This window comes from Sinocyclocheilus anshuiensis, unplaced genomic scaffold (genome assembly GCF_001515605.1).
Source record: "Sinocyclocheilus anshuiensis isolate Anshui unplaced genomic scaffold, SAMN03320099.WGS_v1.1 scaffold478, whole genome shotgun sequence".
Lineage (NCBI taxonomy): Eukaryota > Metazoa > Chordata > Actinopteri > Cypriniformes > Cyprinidae > Sinocyclocheilus > Sinocyclocheilus anshuiensis.
The window spans coordinates 540,565-562,513 of NW_015542376.1; the positions used below are offsets into that span (position 1 = coordinate 540,565).

Below are 21,949 nucleotides of genomic sequence, written 5' to 3' on the forward strand. Positions count from 1 at the left end.
ATCGTGTGTTTATAGTGCTAATGGCCAATTCATCATTTTTGCGAGAATTTGTATTTTTTTATTTTATTCTTTTTTAATAAGTATCGGTTCAGGCACCGTTTAGGCATCGGAACCATTATAAAAGTATGGATTTGGCACCGGTATCGAAAAAAACCCAAACGATATCTAACCCTAGTCATTTCCTTTCTTTTTCTCTCCATTCATTCTTTCTCTTCCCTCCCTCCCTCCCTCCATCCCTCCATCCCTCCATCATGTAGAATATATCCCGACAGTCCAGCCAGAGCACAGCTGTACCTGCAGTCCTTCTCCAGGGCTTTGGACTCATCGGTGCAGTGAAAAAACTTCCCCTTGAAAAGCTGCACAGCAATAACCGCAAAGATGAACATGAAGAGGACGTAAACGATGAGGATGTTGAGCACATTCTTCAGAGAGTTCACCACGCAATCAAACACGGACTGGGGACACACAAACAGCACAAATCAGATCTCCTGCAAACATCTTCTGGAGTGGAGGGTCTCCCTAACACAAGCAGACCATAATGCACACCTTCATTAAATCCCTCTGTGTAGAATGTGTCGTCGTGTGTTAATGTCACAAGGCCCTTGTGAAAGCATTGTAGGCTGTGGCAGAGTCTTAATTGATTACTGTTCCTCTCGCTCTACATGACTGCACTTAGGCTGAGGATAAAACGGGAGTGGGGGGATATGTAAATCTTCTCATTTTTCTGTCATTTCTGATAATTTAATGTGCTTCGAGTATCATTATTAGCCCTGAGTAGTATGTATTTTTTCCGGAATTAATGCTAATAAGATCTCTGTAGGCAGAATAAATGTCTCTGTGGCCCTGTGAGGCTTTATCAGTGCATTAGTATTGTAACTAAGCTAAACTGCAGTTTTATTTATTAGTCTATTATTTGCTCTAATGCCACTGGTGACGAATATTTAGCCAAATGAATAAATGATGGTGTCAAATGTACGTTTAAATGTATAATTTAGCCATGTAATGAGAGTGAGTGTTTCTAAAACGATTTGTTTGTGTCCCTAAGTGTGTGATTTGATTAAACAAAGATATTATGTTAATGAAGTTAATGTGGAGGTCTACACAAGGGGCATCATCCCTGCTTGTAAAACGTCCACACAAACAACACATAATGTACCTAGGGAAACACTGACACAAAAACAGAAAACTCTTGTTAGTCTGATTTAGATGAACCAATTTAAAATGTAATTTATCTTTTACATATTTAAATGAAACAGTACTATCTGTGCAACTGTATATCATAGGTTATGTTTAGAATAGCATACTAGGCATGCTAAGGATGTACTGTATACTGTGAGCAGAATGCTAATTTTCCGTATTCACGGATTACATAGATTACTACATTTACATACACAACCAGGCCAAAATGCACAGAATACTGCATCCCACAATTCATTTTGACTTGACTTTCGATTTCCATTGCGATTAATCTCTTTAATTACTAATTATTTGAGTAGACTGCCAAGATTTCAACTGACTGAATCAAGAACTGATAGATCTAAACTAAAAGATTTGCTATGGGTTCTAACGAATGATAATCTTTCACTTTGCTGTATCAGATCATGTAATTTTACAACTAAAACCCTCTAATTCCACTTGCATGCTCTCAGAGGAGTAAGATAAGAGCTAAGCAGGCTAAGAACCAGACAGTAGGACATTACCTTGAGTTTAGGCAAACGTTTAATGGTCTTCAAAGGCCTCAGGACTCGAAGGACCCTTAGGGACTTGATAGTGTTGATGTCCTTGCCTTTAGTTCCTCTGTAAAGAAAAAGCAGTGGCTTAGAGACATTTCAAACACGCTTGCAATCACACATTTTAACACCCACCTGATGCGTTTTGATGTCATCTGCCAGCACATGCACAAAGCCTGAACTCAATTCAATTACATTTTAATAAGCTAATCACTTCCTCCAGCCCATCATGTAATTCAGAATTACATTAGCTAGAGGTTATTTTGTTAGTAGAAAGCATGCCTTCAAGGGGAGGTTATTCTACAGAAACAAACCTACCTCTGAGATTGATGATACTTATCATTTAACATTTAATATTTCTGTAAAATAACAATCATTCAGCAGAAAAAGATACAAAGAAACAATCCATTCAGCAGGGATGGTCTCTTTGTAAAAACCACAGTTGGCCAAGTCATATTCTGATGCTGAGAAGCTAACATTTTTACTTACTAGGGTTGCTAGGGTGTTGTTGGTGGTTGCCAGGGTGCTCTTGGTTGTTTGCTTACTGGCCCAAGCTAAAAGTCTCTAACCTTAAGTATAAACATTCATAACAGTGATGCCTGGCTTAGAAGGAAACACTAATAAAGTGAACTGAACAGAAAATAAATAATAAAAAATAAATCCTTTTAAAGTTTGAATAATCAATGCCGCTTTGTTGTTCGAGTTCCATACAGTTTAGCTTTATTTTCAGGATTGACTTGAAGTTAAATGAAGTCACTGAAGATAGTCGACATCAATGACACTGAATGCTGTAAGACAGGTTTACAATGAATGGCATTTGAAATTACACAGCTCAACAGAATGGAACTCATCTGAAAAGATAAGAAAAGGCTATTTTAAAACTCTTTTACTCTAAACTTCAGCAGACATGTCGATGAACAAGAACGACTTCCATTTCAACCGTTTAATCCAAAAAAAGTGGTCTTTTCTGACCGATGAGATATTTCCTTGACAGCTGAAATAGGCTGTCAAGCTTCACTAAGATAACTAAGATAACTAATTCACTAAGCTTTTTTGTGTCTTAAAAAAAACATTCATCATTCAAAATACAAAATTTCAAATACTCGGTATGGCAAATAAACATACGGAGTATGCTTCCTGATACTAAAGAAAAAGCCAGGTTTAGGGAGTCATAGCTTAGCTCTGTGATTTGTCTGCTTACTTTTTCTCTCCCACGAGGAGTTGGGACTCTATCACACTGGCATGCGATGTCCATGCAATGTCTGTAAGTCTCACACACACCCCAGGGGTGCATGTGGATCTCTGCCCAATGAGACACTCAACTATACTCCCATAGATTTCAGAGGACCATCTGTCTTCAAGCACCCATCACACAGGTCCAGTGCTGAAGTGGTTCTGCTTAATGTTTGTGACAGGGTAAAGCCACCTGCACCCTGATACAAAGGTCAATTGCAAATCCAGGTCAAATTGCAGCCCAAAATTAAATGAAAGCACAAGAAATTATATAAAAAATTTAAATTATAATTTCCATTGTGACATTGTATTTGTGAAAATTAAGCAAAATTTTCACCAAATATTTTATTAATTAATGGGGGAAAATGTTTTGTGGTAATATTAATAAAACATTTTAATTTTATTATTATTATTTTTATTTTTTTTTTGCATCAAATTATATAAAATTCAGTAAAACAAATACTTTTCAATGCAACAAATGATTTATATGATTTCATGACTTATATTTCATAATGTATTTTACAATGTAAATTTCATATTGAATATATATATATATATATATATATATAAAATAATATGCAAAAATATATTTATTATCTCATCAAGCAGTTTACAGAACTCCTGCAATTTGCAGGATATATGCAGGATCTGACTTTTTTTTGTTGTTGTTGACTATAATTTAATAGTAATTATCAGTAATTGAGCTTTTGTTTGACTAAGCATTAGAGGTGGCTGTCCTCTGGAAACAGTAGGAGTAGTAGTTTCTATAAGTCCTTTCAAAGGTCAGAGGTCAAGTCAAGGTTAAAAGTAGGTCCATCCTTTTCTACAAAGGCTGAGGAAGAGTTGAAGGGTTGTGAGTTTGGAGTGGTCCGTGGGGAGGTTGGGGGATAAAGTGTATGTTTTTATACATATAGACTGTCCCCACCTGGTCACGCTTTGCTGCGATCTGACGAGGGAAACCGATGAAAAACCATGCACATATGCACAAACATAGAAACACACACATAATAAGCTGCATCACAGACATAGAATAAGCATTAAATGAGATTAAATGAGATCAGAACGGAAGAGAGCTTTCATTGAGCGGAAACACTGTGGAACAGCAAAGAAAGATTAAAAAGCATCAAAGCAACTCCAGTGCACAATAAACCATTATAATAATAAAAGACATGATGCAGTGAGGTATAATTAGTTACTGTTTGTTTGTAACATCTCTGCAAGATAAATCACTTTGAGCAGTAAATATAGAGACGTCGCAACACGGAACTGTGATAAAAATCACAAAAGTGAAAAGGTTACAGACTGGCAAATGTCTCTCTCACACACACACACACACACTATAAGAAAGTACATGCATGAAGGTTCATGCAAGTCCTGGTGATAGATGCTGATTGTGTACAGCAAGTAAAATATATCTGAATTTTAAAAATGAAATAAAAATGAACACATTTAAAAATAAAAGATGCGCAAGTCATAACTGATGTTTTCCTTAGTAGACAGTTGGTGTGTCTTTTATCTTACATCAGCAAGTGTCATTTTGTCTTTCTAACAATTACATTTAAAATATATTAAATGTATTATGTTGGGCTTCTTTATGGATACAGATTAAATAATGAACAACTGGCAAATACCTCAGGTATATTTAGTTGATGAAGTGTATTGAGTTTAAGAATTCATGCCCAATCGTGGTCTACAGAAGTGCAGTTTCACAAATCTTGTGAATATGTTGCACTGGTCTAGCGATTCCTTATCCACACAAACACACACTCATACTCAGGCAGATACACAGGAAGCAGGTAATAACAAATGCGTACCCCATGAAGCTCCTGAAAGCAATGCAAGCGAGAGGGAAGGACAGGGCAGATAAAGAAAGTGAGAGAGAGACAGAGAAAGAAAGATGGAGAAAGAAAAAACTAAATGAGAAACATTAAAGCCCACAGGACAAAAGCTTGCTATCAACTACTGAAGATCAGCACAGGAGAGAGAAGAAGATTACAACAGTTAAAGTGAGACAAACACAAGAGAATCAGAAAGAGCAGAACACAGTATGAGATACATTTATAATCAATATACAACAGTGCACTGAAACCAGAGCTGATACCACCCTAAGTACTCCTTTCTTCAACTACAGGCACTTTTATGTAGGCATTGTTTTTTATTAAAACTAAAAAAAAATATTACATTTGAACTATCTTGGTTTTACACTTGTTCAATATATATATGTAACTCCTCTCCCCCGGGTCCTCACCACCACATCTCGTTCTTGTTCCGAGTGGGTCTCGAACCCGAGTCTCCAGCATGGGAGGCGGACGCACTAACAAGGAGGCTAAAGACCGCAACCTCTAGTGTCAGTTGCTAGTGCATCTCTTGAGATCAGGGGAGTGAGGTTTTACCTGCACAGTTTTATCGCTGGCCTCCGTTACACTCACCTCCCTGGTTGCCATGGTGATGCTCTATGGTTGCTAAGTGTTCTGAGTGGCTGTTAGCACGTTGCTATGCCATTGCTAAAGTGTTGTGGGTGGCAATGGCATTGCTATGAAGGAAATTTACTTAGTGGCTCAAGTACCCAAGACTCTACAATATTCTGGTCTCTCTATATGGCTCAGATATCTACTTTAAAGGAACAGTTCACACAAAAATGAAACTTTGCTGAAAATGTACTCACCCTCAGACCATCCAAGATGTAGAGTTTGTTTCTTCATCAGAAAAGATTTGGATGAATGTAGCATCACATCACTTGTTCGCCAATGGATCTTCTGCAGTGAATGGGTGCCGTCAGAATGAAAGTCCAAACAGCTTATAAAAACATCACAATTATTTGGCTTCTGGCCAAAATACCAGTCCATAATCCATAATAAAGCTTCCTCCAGTGAAAAGTTCCATCCCGTTGTCCTTTCACATCAAAATCCACAGACATATTTGTTTAGATCTGTTTTGAACTGTTATAAACTGTTATTTACATTTGTAAACAAAGCTTAGTCTGTGCATATTTCTCTCCTGATTCAGACTAAATTACTTTTTCCACTGGAGAAAGCAACATTATGGACAGTGGACTTGATGTTTTAGCTGGAAACGATGGTTTCAAGTTAAACAAGTCTTAATGATTGATTTATTACAAACATGCAATTTTTCATGAATTGATGTCATGTGGATTACTTGTGGATTATTGTGATGTTTTTATCAGCTGTTTGGACTCATTGACTCATGCCGGCACCCATTCACTGCAGAGGATCCATTGGTGAGGCAAGTGATGCAATGCTAAATTTCCCCAAATCTGTTCTGATGAAGAAACAAACTCATCTACATCTTGAGGGCTTGAGGGTGAGTAAAGTTTCAGCAAATTTTCATCTTTAAGTGAACAATTCCTTTAATGTGAGTCTATTTTATTTTTACGTGAGTGGATTTTATTGCGGTTTCATTTCTGTTTTTAAAATTATAAATTGATTCAACTAGAAGAGTAACAGCACATTTAGGAAATCATTGCTAATTATCATGGATGGGTCACGAACAATAAGAATTAAAAGCAAACAGCTGGGAAATGCGACTGTCTGGCTCAGCTCCTGTGGGAAATACTAAACCCGAATCATTAGCACCCGTGCTATGCACAATTCTATGCGTGCTATGCACAATCCTATTATGAGCTAAAAAAAAAACAGATGCACGTTAAACCGATCAGTTCCAAAGACCGAACTATACACAGATGCCACACTTCCCCTCATCACAGAGCTCCATCTCACACCAGATACTAAACAGCAGACAGTCACATCCTGTTTCCGTCATTTTCGACTGAATGCTCTCTTGCTGGATTTGAACTGACAGCCTGCTCTTCTGACCGCTCTGTCTGCTCCACTCTGACAGAATTACAAAAACAGCCACTCACGAGCAGGCGAAGGCCACCAGAGCACCGGTGACTACAATGAAGTCCAGTATGTTCCACGGATCCCTGAAGTAAGACCCAGGATGCAACAGCAGCCCAAGATCGATCATCTAGAAGGGAGAAGACAAAAAAGGGGTGAACAAAAAAAATTACTGATTCTATTCAGCAGGGACCCGTTAAATTGATCAAAAGTGACAGTAAAGACATTTGTAATGTTACAAAATATTCTATTTAAAAAATGTGCTGTTCTTTTGAACTTTCTATTAAAGATTCAAAGAATCCTGAAAACAATGCATCTCAGTTTCCACAAAAATGTTAAGCAGCACAACTGTTTTCTTATTATTGTAATAATATTTATATTAAACTGTAATACTATTTAAAAATATTACAGCTTTTACTGTATTTTTGATCAAACAAATGCAGCCTTGGTGATCATAAGAGACTTCTTTCAAGAGACATTAAAAATCATAGAAGCCCTAAACTTTTGAAGGGTAGTGTGAATAAACTGTTTAAAAAAATTAAAATCAATATTATTTAATATTGCAAGTTTAAAAAAAAAATAGATGAACGGCAGTTGTTTTTACCTTTATAACCATCTCAAATGTGAACACACCAGTGAAGACGTAATCTAGGTATTTCAGCACCTGAGGAAACCACAAGAAATAAGGAGTTAGAAATAAGCAGTTATTTTCTTCATATTTCTGAAGTCCCACAGACCATTTGAGCAAAGGAAAGTGGATGATGCCATAAATAATATAAAAATCTCAGAATAAACCATAGTGTTTGGCCCCACTGCAGCTATGATTCAGTGAGTAATTCAATAATCTCCCAAACAGAACAGACATGATGTACATTGTATTTTCTGAGAGACAAAAATAGATGTTTCAAATAAATACTCATTTATTTTTCCTATCTTTCATTCCTCCCACATGAACAGCTGGGAAATACTGAAAGCAGAGAATCATTGTACAAGCCGATGATGCTCAGTGAATCAATATAGGATTCTTGGAAACTATAGGATTCTTGGAGACATGGTTACACATAATTCTCTGTAATTCAGAGAGCATTGCTTAATAAGCTACGCTTATGGGCTAATGCGGTGGCACGAGGTGCTTAAGACTGCTCACGGGCTGTCCCGAAATAAAAATATGGTGCAAAAGCAAGTCAAGTGGGGCTAGTGACAACCCTCAGCATGACAGTTCAGACAAGGGCTGCCATACTGCCCTACAGGAATGTCCTTGAGTTATGTAAACACCACTGATGTCATAACCCCAGCTTACAGTGAAAGACAGTGTCAATGAGATCAGCGTTTGCTGGATTTTATAGCTAAAAAAAAAAAAAAAACTGATATGAAAAAGACAAAAATTGTATAACTTACATGAAAATAATATATGTAAAAATATATATTGACTTTTTCAGATTTGGAAATTACAGATTTTACATTTCCTGACATTTCCAGGTAGGTCTGTGTGTCTTACATCATTACGCGGGGCATTGGCCTGCACAGGGTCTTCAGCAGCGAGGGCGATGCTGCTCATGGTGATGACTGTGAGGATACACATCTCAAAGTACCGTAGGTTCACCACATAATGACACAGCCGTCTCACTCTGTAGAGACAACATGAAGAAACAACACTTATTCACAACATTTAGCAGGTACGTTTAGCCTACAACTAAATGCTAATTCTGAGCAAATTGAGGCAAGTAATATATGTGATACATATTTAAAATCTCTCCTCAAGAGTTTTCTGCAACATAATAATGCAACATAATATTTGGGGTTTAACTCACGGGTTAGTTGGACCAAACACAAACATGGAGCTGTATGGCAGAATGTGTTTGGGCGCATTCTGATTTAGCTCATCAAGATCCTTCTTTTCCTCATTCAGCAGTAGACTGTCACCATCAATGTTGTTCACTGTCAAACAGATGATCATTAGAGCAAAGATGAGGAGAGAATGTCACAAGTGTCAATTAAAGGGGTCATATGATGCGATTTCAATTTTTCCTTTCTCTTTGGAGAGTATGTGGAAAATAATGTGTTTTTTATTTTACTTTAAACCACATAAACACATTTCATTACACCAAATACACAAAATAATGTTCTTTTTAGCAGCATCATATGACCCCTTTAAGCATTCAATGCTGCCATCTTTTTAGCGGTGCTACATGATTATGTAGATAGTAGATAATACTTAAAGGGATAATGCAACCAAAAATAAATATTCTGTATATATACCATGTATTGTGTAAATATACCATGTATTTACCCTCATGTCACTCAAAACACTTTAGTAATTCAGCATAATGCCTAGGCTGCTGTTATCTTTAACTTATTTTTTAGGGTTGCATGGAACACTTTTATTATGGTATTTTTGCATCCACTGGTGGCAGCTTGGACATTCTTCTAGAAATCTCCTTTTGTATTACAAAAAATGTATATATGTAAAATACAGGTGCATCTCAATAAATTAGAATGTCGTGGAAAAGTTCATTTATTTATATGACTAATTATTTTAAAAAGTCACTAGTCAAATTATTCAATTGATATGTTATTTTTGGCAAAATGTGCTCATATTATTCAAGCAGGAGATAAAAAAAAATACTTACTGGGAATGACTGTAGTCTCTCCTGGTGGGGCAGTTATGGTGACAGGAATGTTGACTCCGGTTGGGCCCACTCTGGTGCTGTTTTTTAAATTATCTTTGTCTTCTGGCTTCTCTTCAGTAGGAGACCGGAGAGGGCTGGTGGCTAGGCTGTCTGTTCCTGTTGGTCTGCCCCTGTAATATATATATATATATATACAGTGGGTACGGAAAGTATTCAGACCCCCTTCAATTTTTCACTCTTTTTGAAGGGGGTCTGAATACTTTCCGTACCCACTGTATATCCAACATACATACTCAATATATCTCAAAGTGCTGCCTAATGCTTTGCAAAGTACATGCAGATCAAAGCAACAATGAAATTTGAGGAAAAATGCCATGTCTGATCATGCATTTAATGTCAGTCTATTCAGCATGTACATGTCAAAATGTCTCACATTAAATGATGAATGACATTGCATTAAAAAACAAAACATCAAAGTAATGTCATGTATTTTAAAGAAAAGCAGCAGAGATTTTTTTCAAGCAGAGACTTGCAAAAAAAAGAAAGAAATGCATACAGGTTGAAAAAACATGAGGGTGAGTACATGATGTCAGAGAATTTAACAATTTTTTTAAATTTTTTTGCAGAAAAAAATAAATGCATACAGGTTGAAAAAAACATGAGGGTGAGTACATGATGTCAGAATTTTTATATATTTATTTTTTATTTTTGCAGAAAAAAGTAATGCATACAGGTTGAAAAGACATGAGGGTGAGTACATGATGTCAGAATTTGTATTTTTGGGTGGACTATCCCTTTAAGTGTCCAAATAGTTTCTGAGGCCGCCATACAGTCTGAGAATGTACCTGTGTTTTCCACCGTTCTCCCTGCATTCTTCTCCATCCAGTGTGAACTGGGCTTTAACACGTGGCCGGAGTCTCCTCCTTTCTCCATTCCCTCCTTCGCCCTCTCTGTGACCTCGTATCCCACCCTCGCCTCTGCCTCCATTACCAATCGTGCCGTTGCCATTCCCGTTGACCTCCCTGGATCGGCGAGAATGGTGGTGTCTGTGTTCTCTCTCCTCCAACCCTATGCCCTCCTCAGGAGAACCAGCCGTGTGGTGGTTCCTGTGTCCTCCATCCTGATTGCTGCTGTGCAGGGTGTCCTGATGCTCTCTGTTTCGGCTGTGGTGTCTATGGTGCCTCCCCTCTTCAGCATCTCCGTTCTCTCCTCGACATCGATGGTGCTTCCTTGGGTTGCTAGAGGACAGCTGACAGTCTGGAGTGTCTCCATCGGTGTCAGTCCTGGAATTGTCCCCTGTGCCATCTCTGTGCTCCACTACAAGTGGACGATCATGGTGGGTCTTCATGTCGGGCCGCAGATGGAGCGCTGAAGACACACGTAGACGCTCTTCAGGCTCTAGTTCATTGTAAAGGGTCTCGCTGCTGTTGCGCAGGTTGTGTCTACGCAGCTGGGTGGTGCGCTGCTCCCATATGGACAACTTCTGCAGTGACCTCTGCTGCTCTTTACTGAGGGACGGGAGAATATTCACCTGAATTACACACATCACTACGTATTTACTCCGATAACACCCACATCCATGAGCCCACCACTGTTGACCACTCGAAATCACACTGATCATGGTTAAAGGGATAATACACCCACAGAAATGAAAATTCTGTCATGATTTACTCACCCTCATGTTGTTCCAAACTTGACTTACTTTTTTCTGTGTAAAAAAGATGATGTTCTGAAGAACATTGGTAACCATATGAATTCTTATAGACATCCAATGTATTTTTTGTCCATACAATGGAAGTCAATGGGAACCGAAACTGTTTGGTTACCAACATTCTTCAAAATAAATTTTTTTATTATTCATATGAATAAATTATGACAGAATTTTCATTTTTGGGTGGACTATCCCTTTAATCTTCATGACATCATGAGAGTTTCACATTAGACTAAAACTTGTTGCTATGGCAGTATTAAAAAAGTACTAAAATTGAAATAAAAATAAATAAAGCTTTATAGAAATATTTAAATAAAAACCAATATAAATGATAAAGCACATAAAAAAATGACTAAAACAAACAATTTAACATGAAAACTAAACAGTACAAAAATAAATGTTAATTTAAAACATTATTACATACTATAATAGTAATAGTAAATAAGTAAAACAGTAAACGGTAAAAAAACTATAATCCAAATATAGGTTGTACATCTTAAAGTCACAGGTCATTCTTTAATTCTTAAAGGTATAGTAGACAAACAATCAGCTACTCTGGACTTCAAAGGGACAAAATGATAAACAAAAATGACTAAACTAAACTAAACTCTGTAAGTTATGGCCACTTTAAAAGAAAAGTTCACCCAAAAATGAAAGTGCTGTCACATGTTTATTCGCCTTCATGCTGTTTCAAACCCGTATGACTTTATTTCTTCTGTGTAACACATAAGGAGAAATTCTTACTGGTCGTTCTCAAGAATTCGAGTGGAACAGTGGTTGGCATAGAGGTTTTTCTACATACAGTACAGTTTCAGTATAATCTGTATGTCATGCTCTGTGACTCATGCATTTCGCTTACGTCCAACACCAAATGCTGTTCCATTGTTAAGAGGGGACAAAGAGCATCATGGGACTACAGGGACTCAGAAGTCCTAATGATGCGCTAATAGCATGTACTAATGATAAAAACAACTAAAGTCAAACAAAAATAACAATAGCATCCTGAGTTGTGTCACTATACCTCACAAAGCGACGACATGGAGTGTAGACATAACTCCTTAGAGATACATTCAGGTTCGCACAACACAAAAACGACAGACAGGTTAAAGACAAACAAGCACATTATATGAAAAGAAGTCAAGAGAGAAGGAAAGAACAACTAGAGAGAAAGGAAAACGTAACAGAGACAAACAACATGAACCCGTAGATTTTAATATACTTTCCATGCACCAAATGATTGTGCTGTTTCTTGGTGAAAAAAGTGCCATTCTATCTCTTGCATGCCCCGTCTGTCCATCTGTCTGTCTGAACGTCTCTCTGGAGGAAATTGCAGGCTGTGGGGAAGTGCAGGTAATAGATTAATGCCAGGGGAGACTTGCCAGTGTACAGCACAACTGACAGCCAATGATTATCGCAAACACAGAGAAAGCGCAGGCCAGACACACACACACACACACACACACACACAGCCCAAAACCACACATTGCAAAGGCCGTTGATCCAAATAGTCACTGAAGCTTGCAGACAGCACACCCAGACTGCTCTGTTTAGCTTGGCCTTCATTCATATTGGAAAAGTTAACCACTATCAAAATGATGTAATCAAAGTGCTGGAGGCTCTCAGTGCCTTCACATATATCATACATCTATCTAAGGACAAAGGGAGACCATGTAAAGAAGAAATAACAAGCTCTAAGTACCCACATGTAGTGTAAAATAATGAAACCAATCTAATGGTTTAACAATATTTGTGGGCTTTCTAATTAATGTCTCTGAATTTCTTTCCTAACCTGGTGTTAAAGATTCATATATTCATTCATTCATTCATTAATTCTTTCTTTCTTTGGTTTTCTGTCTGTCTTTCTCTCTTTGTTTATTCTCTATAAAAATCTATCTATCTATCTATCTATCTATCTATCTATCTATCTATCTATCCATCCATCTATCCATCCTGTAGCAACAACCTAGCAACCACCCAGAATACTATAGCAACTGCTTAACAACAATCTAGCAACCATCTAAAACATCTAAGCCACTGTCTAGCAACATGCTAGCAAATATTAACTACAGTATATACAGTATATATAACTATATAAACCCTAAATCTTTTTTGCCCAAGTTTTTTTTTTTTTCAAACAACAGAACAGACAACATTTTTTTCACACAACATTCTGTCAAGCCAACATTCAAAGTTTGCCTTGACAAACGTTCCTTTTCTAGTTCTAACTTCGGGAGTGTAGTTGTCTTTAAAGAGCACTAAAATAAGGAAATCAACTACTAACCATACTAACACCAGCCATGTAGACATGCATGGCTGTAATTAAATAAAAGGGTGCTGGGACGGACAATGTTGATTAATCGTATTTTGTATGAAAGCATTTGTTTACTACTAAAATTGATGCTATGATCATCCCCCAAAATCAATGAGATGAGCTACAACCAAAAAGACAGAGAAGGAAAAACAATGAGAGGATTAAAGCTTTAAGGAGATTGGAATAGGTAGAGATATAGGAACAAGGAATATGAATAGGAATAGAAACAGGAAGAGGAGAGGGGAGGAGAGGAGAGGAGAGGAGAGGAGAGGAGTATGGGAGGAGAGGAGAGGAGAGGAGAGAAGAGGAGAGGAGAGGAGAGGAGAGGAGAGGAGAGGAGAAGAGAGGAGAGGAGAGGATTATTGTAAGTGAGAGCAAAACTCACGGTGAGTGAACGCTGCAGACTGAAGACCTGCGAGAGATTGCATCTCGATTTTGCTTTACAAAACTGCACATGTGAAACAAAAACAAAAACAAAAGAATGAGACACAAACACAAATGAAAAAAGTGCCGAGGGAGCAGATGGCAGTCAGAGTGATGTCACTCTGTCTGTCCACCTGTCAGTAATTTGAGTTTTTTACCTTGCAGAAGCTTTCAGGCTAAATTAGCATATGGCACCATAATAACTATCTCTGCAGATGACATAATTAAACTATAATAACATTGATTTGATATAACATATCACCCTAAAGCAACACACTTATGTAGAACAGACTACACAGAGCAGGTTTAAAAGGAGGTCAGGGTCACACTGACATTGACTGAATAAACAATCAAGCAATCACAAAAAAACGTAAAAGAGAAGTAACAAATAACAGTTACAGTGCACATGGACAGAGGAAAAGTTTCATAGCGCAAGGCTGGGTAAGAAAAAATACAGGGGAAAAAAGGCAGACTCTTACGCTGCTATTGAGATGTTGGCAGCAGACATTGGGCTGACCTCCTTCACCTCCATGGCCTTCTGAAGAGCCATGCTCTTCTTCGCTGCCTCCTCTTGTTCCTCTTCATCCTGAAAGCATGGGCATTGCAGAAATGAAAGATTAGGATAAAAGAAACCTACATTCTCATGGTGTTTTGTGACAATGTAAGCGTGATAACAAAAATAAATAAATAAATAAAATGATCATAAATCAGGCGACAGGAAGCTTTACCTTTGTCAGCTCCTGTGCATTGGCAAGGTTATCCACAGCGATGGCCAAGAATACATTGAGAAGTGTGTCTAGTTATCAGGTTAGAGAACTGTTTGTATTTCATATTGCATTTCATTCAATATACACTCAATTTGTATTAAAACAGATTACATTTTTACATTTTATCAATAATTCCAAGAAATTCGACTGAATTTTTTTATCTACTTTCTTCCATTAAAATGTCTAAAACTTTTTTTTCTTGAATAAATAAACTTAAAATATACAGTATTTATTTTAACAATTTTCTTTGCCTCTGACAATATTCACTGTTTGATTTTCCATATGTTGAACTTTTTAATGTAGATGCATTTCAAAAGGTCTTGTCCCTGATGCCCCAACAATGTGAACAAATGTAGGACAGGATACAGTTTCCAAACAGTGTAAGAACAATGAAGTAGACTGAAGAGAACATTCCACCCCGGACGCCACCCTGGGACTCTATCCCATGATACATCACTGCATTCCAGTCCTCTCCTGTCAAAATCTGCAAGAGGCATAAACAGGTCAAGAACACCAAACAGTCTTATAGTTTAATACATGAAAAAACACATTAAACATTCATAAGGCCTAATTAAAATAAAGTATACCTGGAAGACTGTCATTATGGCTGCAGGGAAGCTGTCAAAGTTTGTAGTGGGAGTTTCATCTTCAAAATTAAACCTGGTTGGGACGAGAGAGAGAGCTTCAGTGCACTTGGTGTAAAACAGGCTTCAGAGGTACACTGAAGATTTTGATGTCAGTTCTGGTTTGCTTTAATCGCAGGGCTGTCAAAACAAAGATACTGAGTTACTAGGATCAAAATTCTGTTTTACCATCATTTGTACCCTTGAGCACGGCACTTATCATCAGTCATTTATGGGCTTGAATGTTAAGAACAGTGTAACATTCATACTCAAATGAGATATGGCTTGTTTTTAGCTTTATTTTAATTTCTCATTCACCTTCTGGATGAAAACGCTAAACACAGAGACCCTAATCTCTATCTAGAAGGGCTTTGGCACCCCTGTCTTTCATCTCAACCCCCTAAAAACTTTAATAACATAGATGTCAGGCAAAAAAATGGATGCTCTCACACCCACAATTCCATTGAAATCAAATAACATTCAGCCACACGCCTCCATTTCTGATATAATGACAAACTGTCAGTCGAGCCAGGCTCAGATTCATGACCTCTTGCACGCGAGGCAAGAAATATTTGTCCTTGCCTCAGATTAAATGAACTGGAGGATCAGTTTTCTTCTTTTTTTGATCCATCCCTATCACTCTCTTCCTTTCTAGCATTTTATTTTTAGATTTCAGAGTTCTCTTTCAGTCCTGCCATCTTTAACTCTCTCCAAATTGCCTTTCACAGTCTGGCCTTCAATGGAAACACAAGAACACATTGGTGACTCATCCATTCATAAAGGAGATTCAGAGCACGCCTGCTTTCACAACAGTGAATTATGGTGGAAAGGATGTATCATTCAGTACTGGCTTGTCGTGGGATGTGTGCATTAGCCTTACATCTTAAACATAACGAGGTTTTCAACAGAAGCTGCAGTAGATGCATTATTGCATCCTCACACAAAACAAAATGCTGTTCACTCATACAGTATAAGAAGCTTAGAATATGATTGATTACACAGAACTGTAAATGCAAAAATTGACAAAGAATAAAAATTATTTTGTAATCGCCAGGGAAGCGTCTAACAGTTTTGTGCAAATGTATTTCATACCTACACATGCAAACACTTCAGAGAACAAACCTGAGCAACTTTGTGCCTCAGGGCCCTTGGGCCCTCAAAACTAAAGACAAAAAACAGGATGAAAACGTTGACAGAGGCTCATTTGACAGGATGTTCTGCTGGAGGGAAAGATCTCAAATAATTAATCTAATTTACATACCAAGTTGGTTATATCAACCGCAGACATTTCTCTGAAACACAAGAATTAAAATAACCACTTCACTCAGAGCATTTTAACAGGCACAGACAGGGGTCAAAAAAACTCAATGATCAAAGACTAAATTAGAAAGTCTCTTCAAACCACTTGAATGTTTATGCTCGTACTCTGCAATCCCCTCTACAACTCCAATACTTTCACTGGTAATCTGCATGACAGCAATTTAACAAACTCTAGGGGCATTAGGCAAGACCTTAAAAACACAGCCAACAAATACAGACAGGTGAGTTAATACCATCAGACCCTGCAGGCTTTAAACCCTGATTACATCACAGCCTATGGGAGATGTGCATGTACACTGACATCACAACATGCACAAGATGACCACCTATCAGAACACATCAACACGAATGAAGATCATAAATGCTGTCAAATTAAAAATAGTTCTACTAGTGCATGTGATCTTTATTTGGAAGGGCAGAATGACTCATGGGTACCATTTCCCATCTGACTCTTGAATATGCATTTCTTCCTTTAGACACAGGGTCTGGCTGTGATGACTCACGGGCATTCACACAGAACGCGTTCTGCCATTAAGAGCAGCTGGATGGAGCGCAACGGAATTGTGCAGAACTCACGTTTATAAGATGGTGAACACTCATACTGCAATGCTAAAATTAACATTATTACTATACTCCAGATTTTAAAAAAAAGGCAAAAATAAAATAAAATAAACATTTATTTGAAGTAAAAGTATTTAACAGATACAGTTTATAACTGACTGCTAGCTACACTGTATTGGTTACATGTAGCCTAATGCCACTAAAAAGGGAGAGAAAGAGGAAGGATGACGACTAAAGCTTTCATTCATCGCGCTTGTTGTCAGCGGGGTGCCCTTCATTAAAGCAAGCAGACACACTGCATAATCAGTAGAGATCTAAATCCCTGTTGGCATGCTGTATCACTCTCTCTGCTCACAAGAGTTGGCACGAGGGCAGAAGGATTGCAGAAAAGAAGGGAGAAGATGATGGATGGATATACTGAAATTCTGATTTAATTGATTTAAGGTGGCAACAGAAACAGACTAAATAATAACAACATTTTAAAAAATAATAATAATAACAATAATACTTTTAGTGGTTATGTGTACAGTATAGTCAATTTAGTGGCTATATGAAAAGAGTAGTTTGAATTCACAGTATTCATAAAATGGGAAGCAAAAAGTACCTGGATGACTTACTACTTCCTGCAAGAATCTGAAATGTGCATCCAATGGACAATTTACTATTCCATGAGGCCACGGGAGAGGATCTGTGAATAGCAGTGAAGCGACACAACTGATGCTGGTAGGTCATTTGACAATGACGAATGTAGTACGTCCGGATTACATTCATACTACACACATTCATTCTATATAGAAAGTAATTTTTTAATGGCTGAGAAGTAATTACTTATTCACAAGAACTGACAGATTTTTGATGCAGCCAGTGTCCAGGAAAGCTGAGGAAAATACTAATCTCTCCAGAGCTTCTCTTCTCAACAACGACTCAAATTTAAGACTATTAAAATGTGTCACCAAAACTGCACTTGACAGTAGGACACATTTTACAACCCCATTACATAAATGAGACTGCACAATTAAGCACATGTTGTGACCAGTTTTGTTCATGGATAAGTCAGCAGTACCCCAGCAGATGGAGCCTAGGCTGATCTCAGTCCAACAGAAGACACATCAAACATGCAGTCAGACTTTAGATCAGCTCCAGAAAACTGATCTGAAGCAGATGCCACAGGGGTGTTATGGAAACTTCTATCAGAGCTTCATGGCAGGCCTGCTGTGGTCATAAGGCATAAGGATGCATGCAGATTTACAATTCCAGCATCTTTACAGAATCTGCTCTTGCCTGGCACAGTCACTTTTAAGTGATTGTAGTTATGTGAACCATGAGCATTTTAAAAGGTTATGCCTATTAATTATTTAAAAAGTGCATGGCCCAGGTTGTCTATACCTTTTAAGTTGCACATTGTTTGGTGGAGAATATTGGGCATATAAAATAAAAAAAATTTCAACAGAAGAAATACAATTTATTTCTTTATTCCAGAGGGGGAATTGGGCAGAAACGGCTAGAACAATGGAGGAACATTTCAGAAATCACTCACTGGCCCCCGAAGAGTTGCATGCCTAGCAGGGCAAACACTACGATGAAGAGGAAGAGGAGGAAGAGCAAGCTAATGATGGACTTCATGGAGTTCAACAGTGAAACCACAAGATTCCGCAAAGAGTTCCAATACCTACAGAGAGAGAGAGAGTGAGAGAATTAACACATAGAATTAACATTTTATTAAAAAATATATTTTTTATTAATTTTGAAGTATACGTAAATATACACACATATTTGTATATTATATATGTAGTTATATTTAAAAAATATAAGGAATATATGAATAAAAAATATAATATAAATAATATTAAAATAGTATTCATTAGTTTTAAACATTTGTGATGGACAACATGTAAAGATTTATTAAACGCTAGTTTCAGGGAGTACTTTATGTAAAAAATCTCGGTCATGCGGTTTGGGTCTGAAGTATCAGGAATTTCTGATCTGAAGTATCAGTGCAATATCAGTTGCAATATTTAGATATGTGATTGTTTTGGCCCAACCCAAGTTTGAAAGCATTCACAAATCAGCAGTGTATTCATTTACTTACTTGGTTACTTTAAAAATACGGAGCAGGCGCAGGGCTCTCAGAACACTGATCCCAAAAGATGCACCAGGCTGGATCGCTGCCCACACCACCTCAAATATACTTCCCACAATTACCTGAGAAATCAAGAATCACCAAGAACCTCTCAGTTATACGAGTTTATTTTGTGTAGCGTCTCATTCAAATTAAATGTATTAAAATATTAACCAGAAAAAAATAAATTCTTAAAAGGTAACTAGAATACACATAAAATCTACCAAGAAAATGACAGTTGGAGTGAATGTGAGTAAGCTGGTAAGCTACAACTCATGAACGGCCTTGTGGTGATTCAGTGTAGACATAAGTATCACAGTGGCTGATAATGACTGACTGGCCCATCTGAATCATGTGTGCTGTGACTCACCCCAAAGTCAAAACAGTTGAACGAGGAGTGAAAGTAGTTTCTGGGCCCCAGGCCATACATCTTCAGAGTCATCTCTGTCAGAAACAGACCCAGGAATACAAACTCTGCCAGGTCTAACAGCCCGTAGAAATGAAAGGAGAGATTAGGTTATCTGTCAAAACCCAAGCTTTTCCCACACAAACCTTCAAAACTAATGCTCTTACAAGGTAGAGCTGGGCAACACAGATAAAATAAATAATATATACTTTCATTGAGTGAGGAAATCTGTGGGAATGTACTTTTCAAGTAAGAGAGTTGATGAGCGTTGTCCGGATATTTTAGTCAAAGGAGAAGTAATAAATATTGTTGAGCATTTTAAATATTTGGGTAAGATTATGGATTCTAATTTAAATAAAAAAAAAACATATTAAAAAGGTTTCTAGAAGTGCTAGAGCAAGCTTGATGATCTTATTAGACACCAATATTAGGCACCAATTACCTTATGGCTGCTGCTAAACGTTTTATGCATACAATGATTCCCCCACATCTATCTTATTGTGCTACAAGTTGGTCCCAAACAAGTATAACCATGTTAACATCATTATATACTATTTATAAACAAGCTGTGAGATTTTTAGCTAAAAAGCCAAGGAGTTATCATCATTGCATTATTATTAAAAAATGATAAATTATTGGCGTTTGATAATTTTTTTATTCTTTGCAGATGTGTGTTTGATGTATAAACTAATTCATGATCTTGCACCACCACCTCTTAAACAATGTGAGGCTTTCTGTAAGGAAAATATTAAGGAGACTAGGTCATCAGTTAGAGGCGACTGTTCGGCTAAATTTAAGAAAACTGTCTTTGGACAATCAGCTTTTTCAGTTAGAGCAGCAGAAAGATGGAATTCAGTACCTGTTTATATAGAGAGTGTACAACATTCAGTATTTTTTAAACTACACTTAAAGTATGGCTTAAGGAAAATCAAATATGCGATCACTGACCATTTGTTCATTCTATAGCAGGGGTGCCCAAGCTCGGTCCTGGAGGGCCGGTGTCCTGAAGAGTTTAGCTCCAACCCCAATTAAACACACCTGAACCAGCTAATCAAGCTCTTACTAGGCATACTAGAAACTTGAAGGCAGGTGTGTTGAGGCAAGTTGGAGCTAAACTCTGCAGGACACCGGCCCTCCAGGACTGAGTTTGGGCACCCCTGTTCTATAGCGTGTGATGTGATATTGTATGTATTGTATTGTTTGTGATAGAGTATTGTAATTTTGTAACAATATCCTGCCCAGGGACTGCAGATGCAAATGAACTCCGTAGCTAACTCTGGCACAACACTTGTGTTGTGCATGGTCCCTGTTAAATAAATGAAATAAACTAAACTAAACTAATTATTAAATCAATTTTATATACATTTATTTTATATTTAAAATAATTAAATGTAATATTTATATCTAAATATTTCATTTGCTCTTAAATTACTAAATAGATGTTGTTCAGTCAGAGGATCCATCTTTTAAACAAAAAATGTTAGTTATTTTAGTATAATTTAACTATTTAATTACATCTTAATTTTGCTACAATTTAACAAGACACAATAATAAACATCAAACAAATAGCCAAAAAAATAAAAATCAAATGTTTTGACACCGAGACAGTATATGAATAGATGTTGTATTTGCTTTGCTTACACAGGGCCTTGGTGAGCCACTCAGGCTGGTCGTAATGGACAATGGCCACACACATCGTGTTCAATCCCACCAAACACAGAACGATCCAGTAGAAACTTTGTGCCTTCACCATCCGCCGAATGAAAAAGCGTATCCTCTTTTCTTTTCGACGGAAATATGAAGAGCTATCGTTCTTACTGCTCTTCAGGCTAGCTCGGGCGAAAGGTGATCCAGGTGGAGCTAGAGATTAAAAAAATACATTCATAAAAGGAAGATGCTTAAACTCTGTTCTAGGAGTGACCCCGAATAGTCGAAGATTCGATGCTTTGATAGGAGGAGCCTGATTCGACTACCAGTCTCACAGTTGAATATTCACGGGGTGTTATGATCATGCCATTTTGGCTATATGGGGGTGCTCAAATGTCTGATTTCACATAGAACTACTGGATTTTTTTGATCAGGTAGGGTACAAGTGATTTCAAAACATTTCAGCCGGTTTATATATATCGTGCATATATTATTTATCTCGTATAACGTATAAGATGTTGAGTTGCGCTGCAGTAAAGCGCTTCATTGTAGTACTACGGTGATTATCTCTTCAGCGCGCAGCGCGAGCAAGACAAACAACAATGCAGAAT

At 37.4% G+C, this 21,949-nt stretch overlaps 1 protein-coding gene across 1 annotated transcript in view; it reads right to left on the reverse strand.

Annotated features, from left to right (window-relative positions):
- Positions 1 to 21,949, reverse strand: part of LOC107692312 (voltage-dependent N-type calcium channel subunit alpha-1B-like) — a 94,701-nt gene that overhangs the window by 4,252 nt on the left and 68,500 nt on the right. Inside the window, exons 9-27 of the mRNA XM_016491297.1 lie at positions 21,333 to 21,551; positions 19,656 to 19,768; positions 19,256 to 19,368; positions 18,704 to 18,835; positions 15,250 to 15,322; positions 15,029 to 15,146; positions 14,624 to 14,691; positions 14,375 to 14,481; positions 13,858 to 13,920; positions 10,296 to 10,958; positions 9,451 to 9,620; positions 8,632 to 8,758; positions 8,319 to 8,448; positions 7,425 to 7,484; positions 6,844 to 6,950; positions 4,778 to 4,789; positions 3,889 to 3,909; positions 1,701 to 1,797; positions 295 to 455 (exon numbers count right to left, since the gene is read on the reverse strand). Coding sequence (XP_016346783.1) covers positions 295 to 455; positions 1,701 to 1,797; positions 3,889 to 3,909; positions 4,778 to 4,789; positions 6,844 to 6,950; positions 7,425 to 7,484; positions 8,319 to 8,448; positions 8,632 to 8,758; positions 9,451 to 9,620; positions 10,296 to 10,958; positions 13,858 to 13,920; positions 14,375 to 14,481; positions 14,624 to 14,691; positions 15,029 to 15,146; positions 15,250 to 15,322; positions 18,704 to 18,835; positions 19,256 to 19,368; positions 19,656 to 19,768; positions 21,333 to 21,551 — 2,554 coding nt within the window. The remainder of the gene's footprint in view (positions 1 to 294; positions 456 to 1,700; positions 1,798 to 3,888; positions 3,910 to 4,777; positions 4,790 to 6,843; positions 6,951 to 7,424; positions 7,485 to 8,318; positions 8,449 to 8,631; positions 8,759 to 9,450; positions 9,621 to 10,295; positions 10,959 to 13,857; positions 13,921 to 14,374; positions 14,482 to 14,623; positions 14,692 to 15,028; positions 15,147 to 15,249; positions 15,323 to 18,703; positions 18,836 to 19,255; positions 19,369 to 19,655; positions 19,769 to 21,332; positions 21,552 to 21,949) is intronic.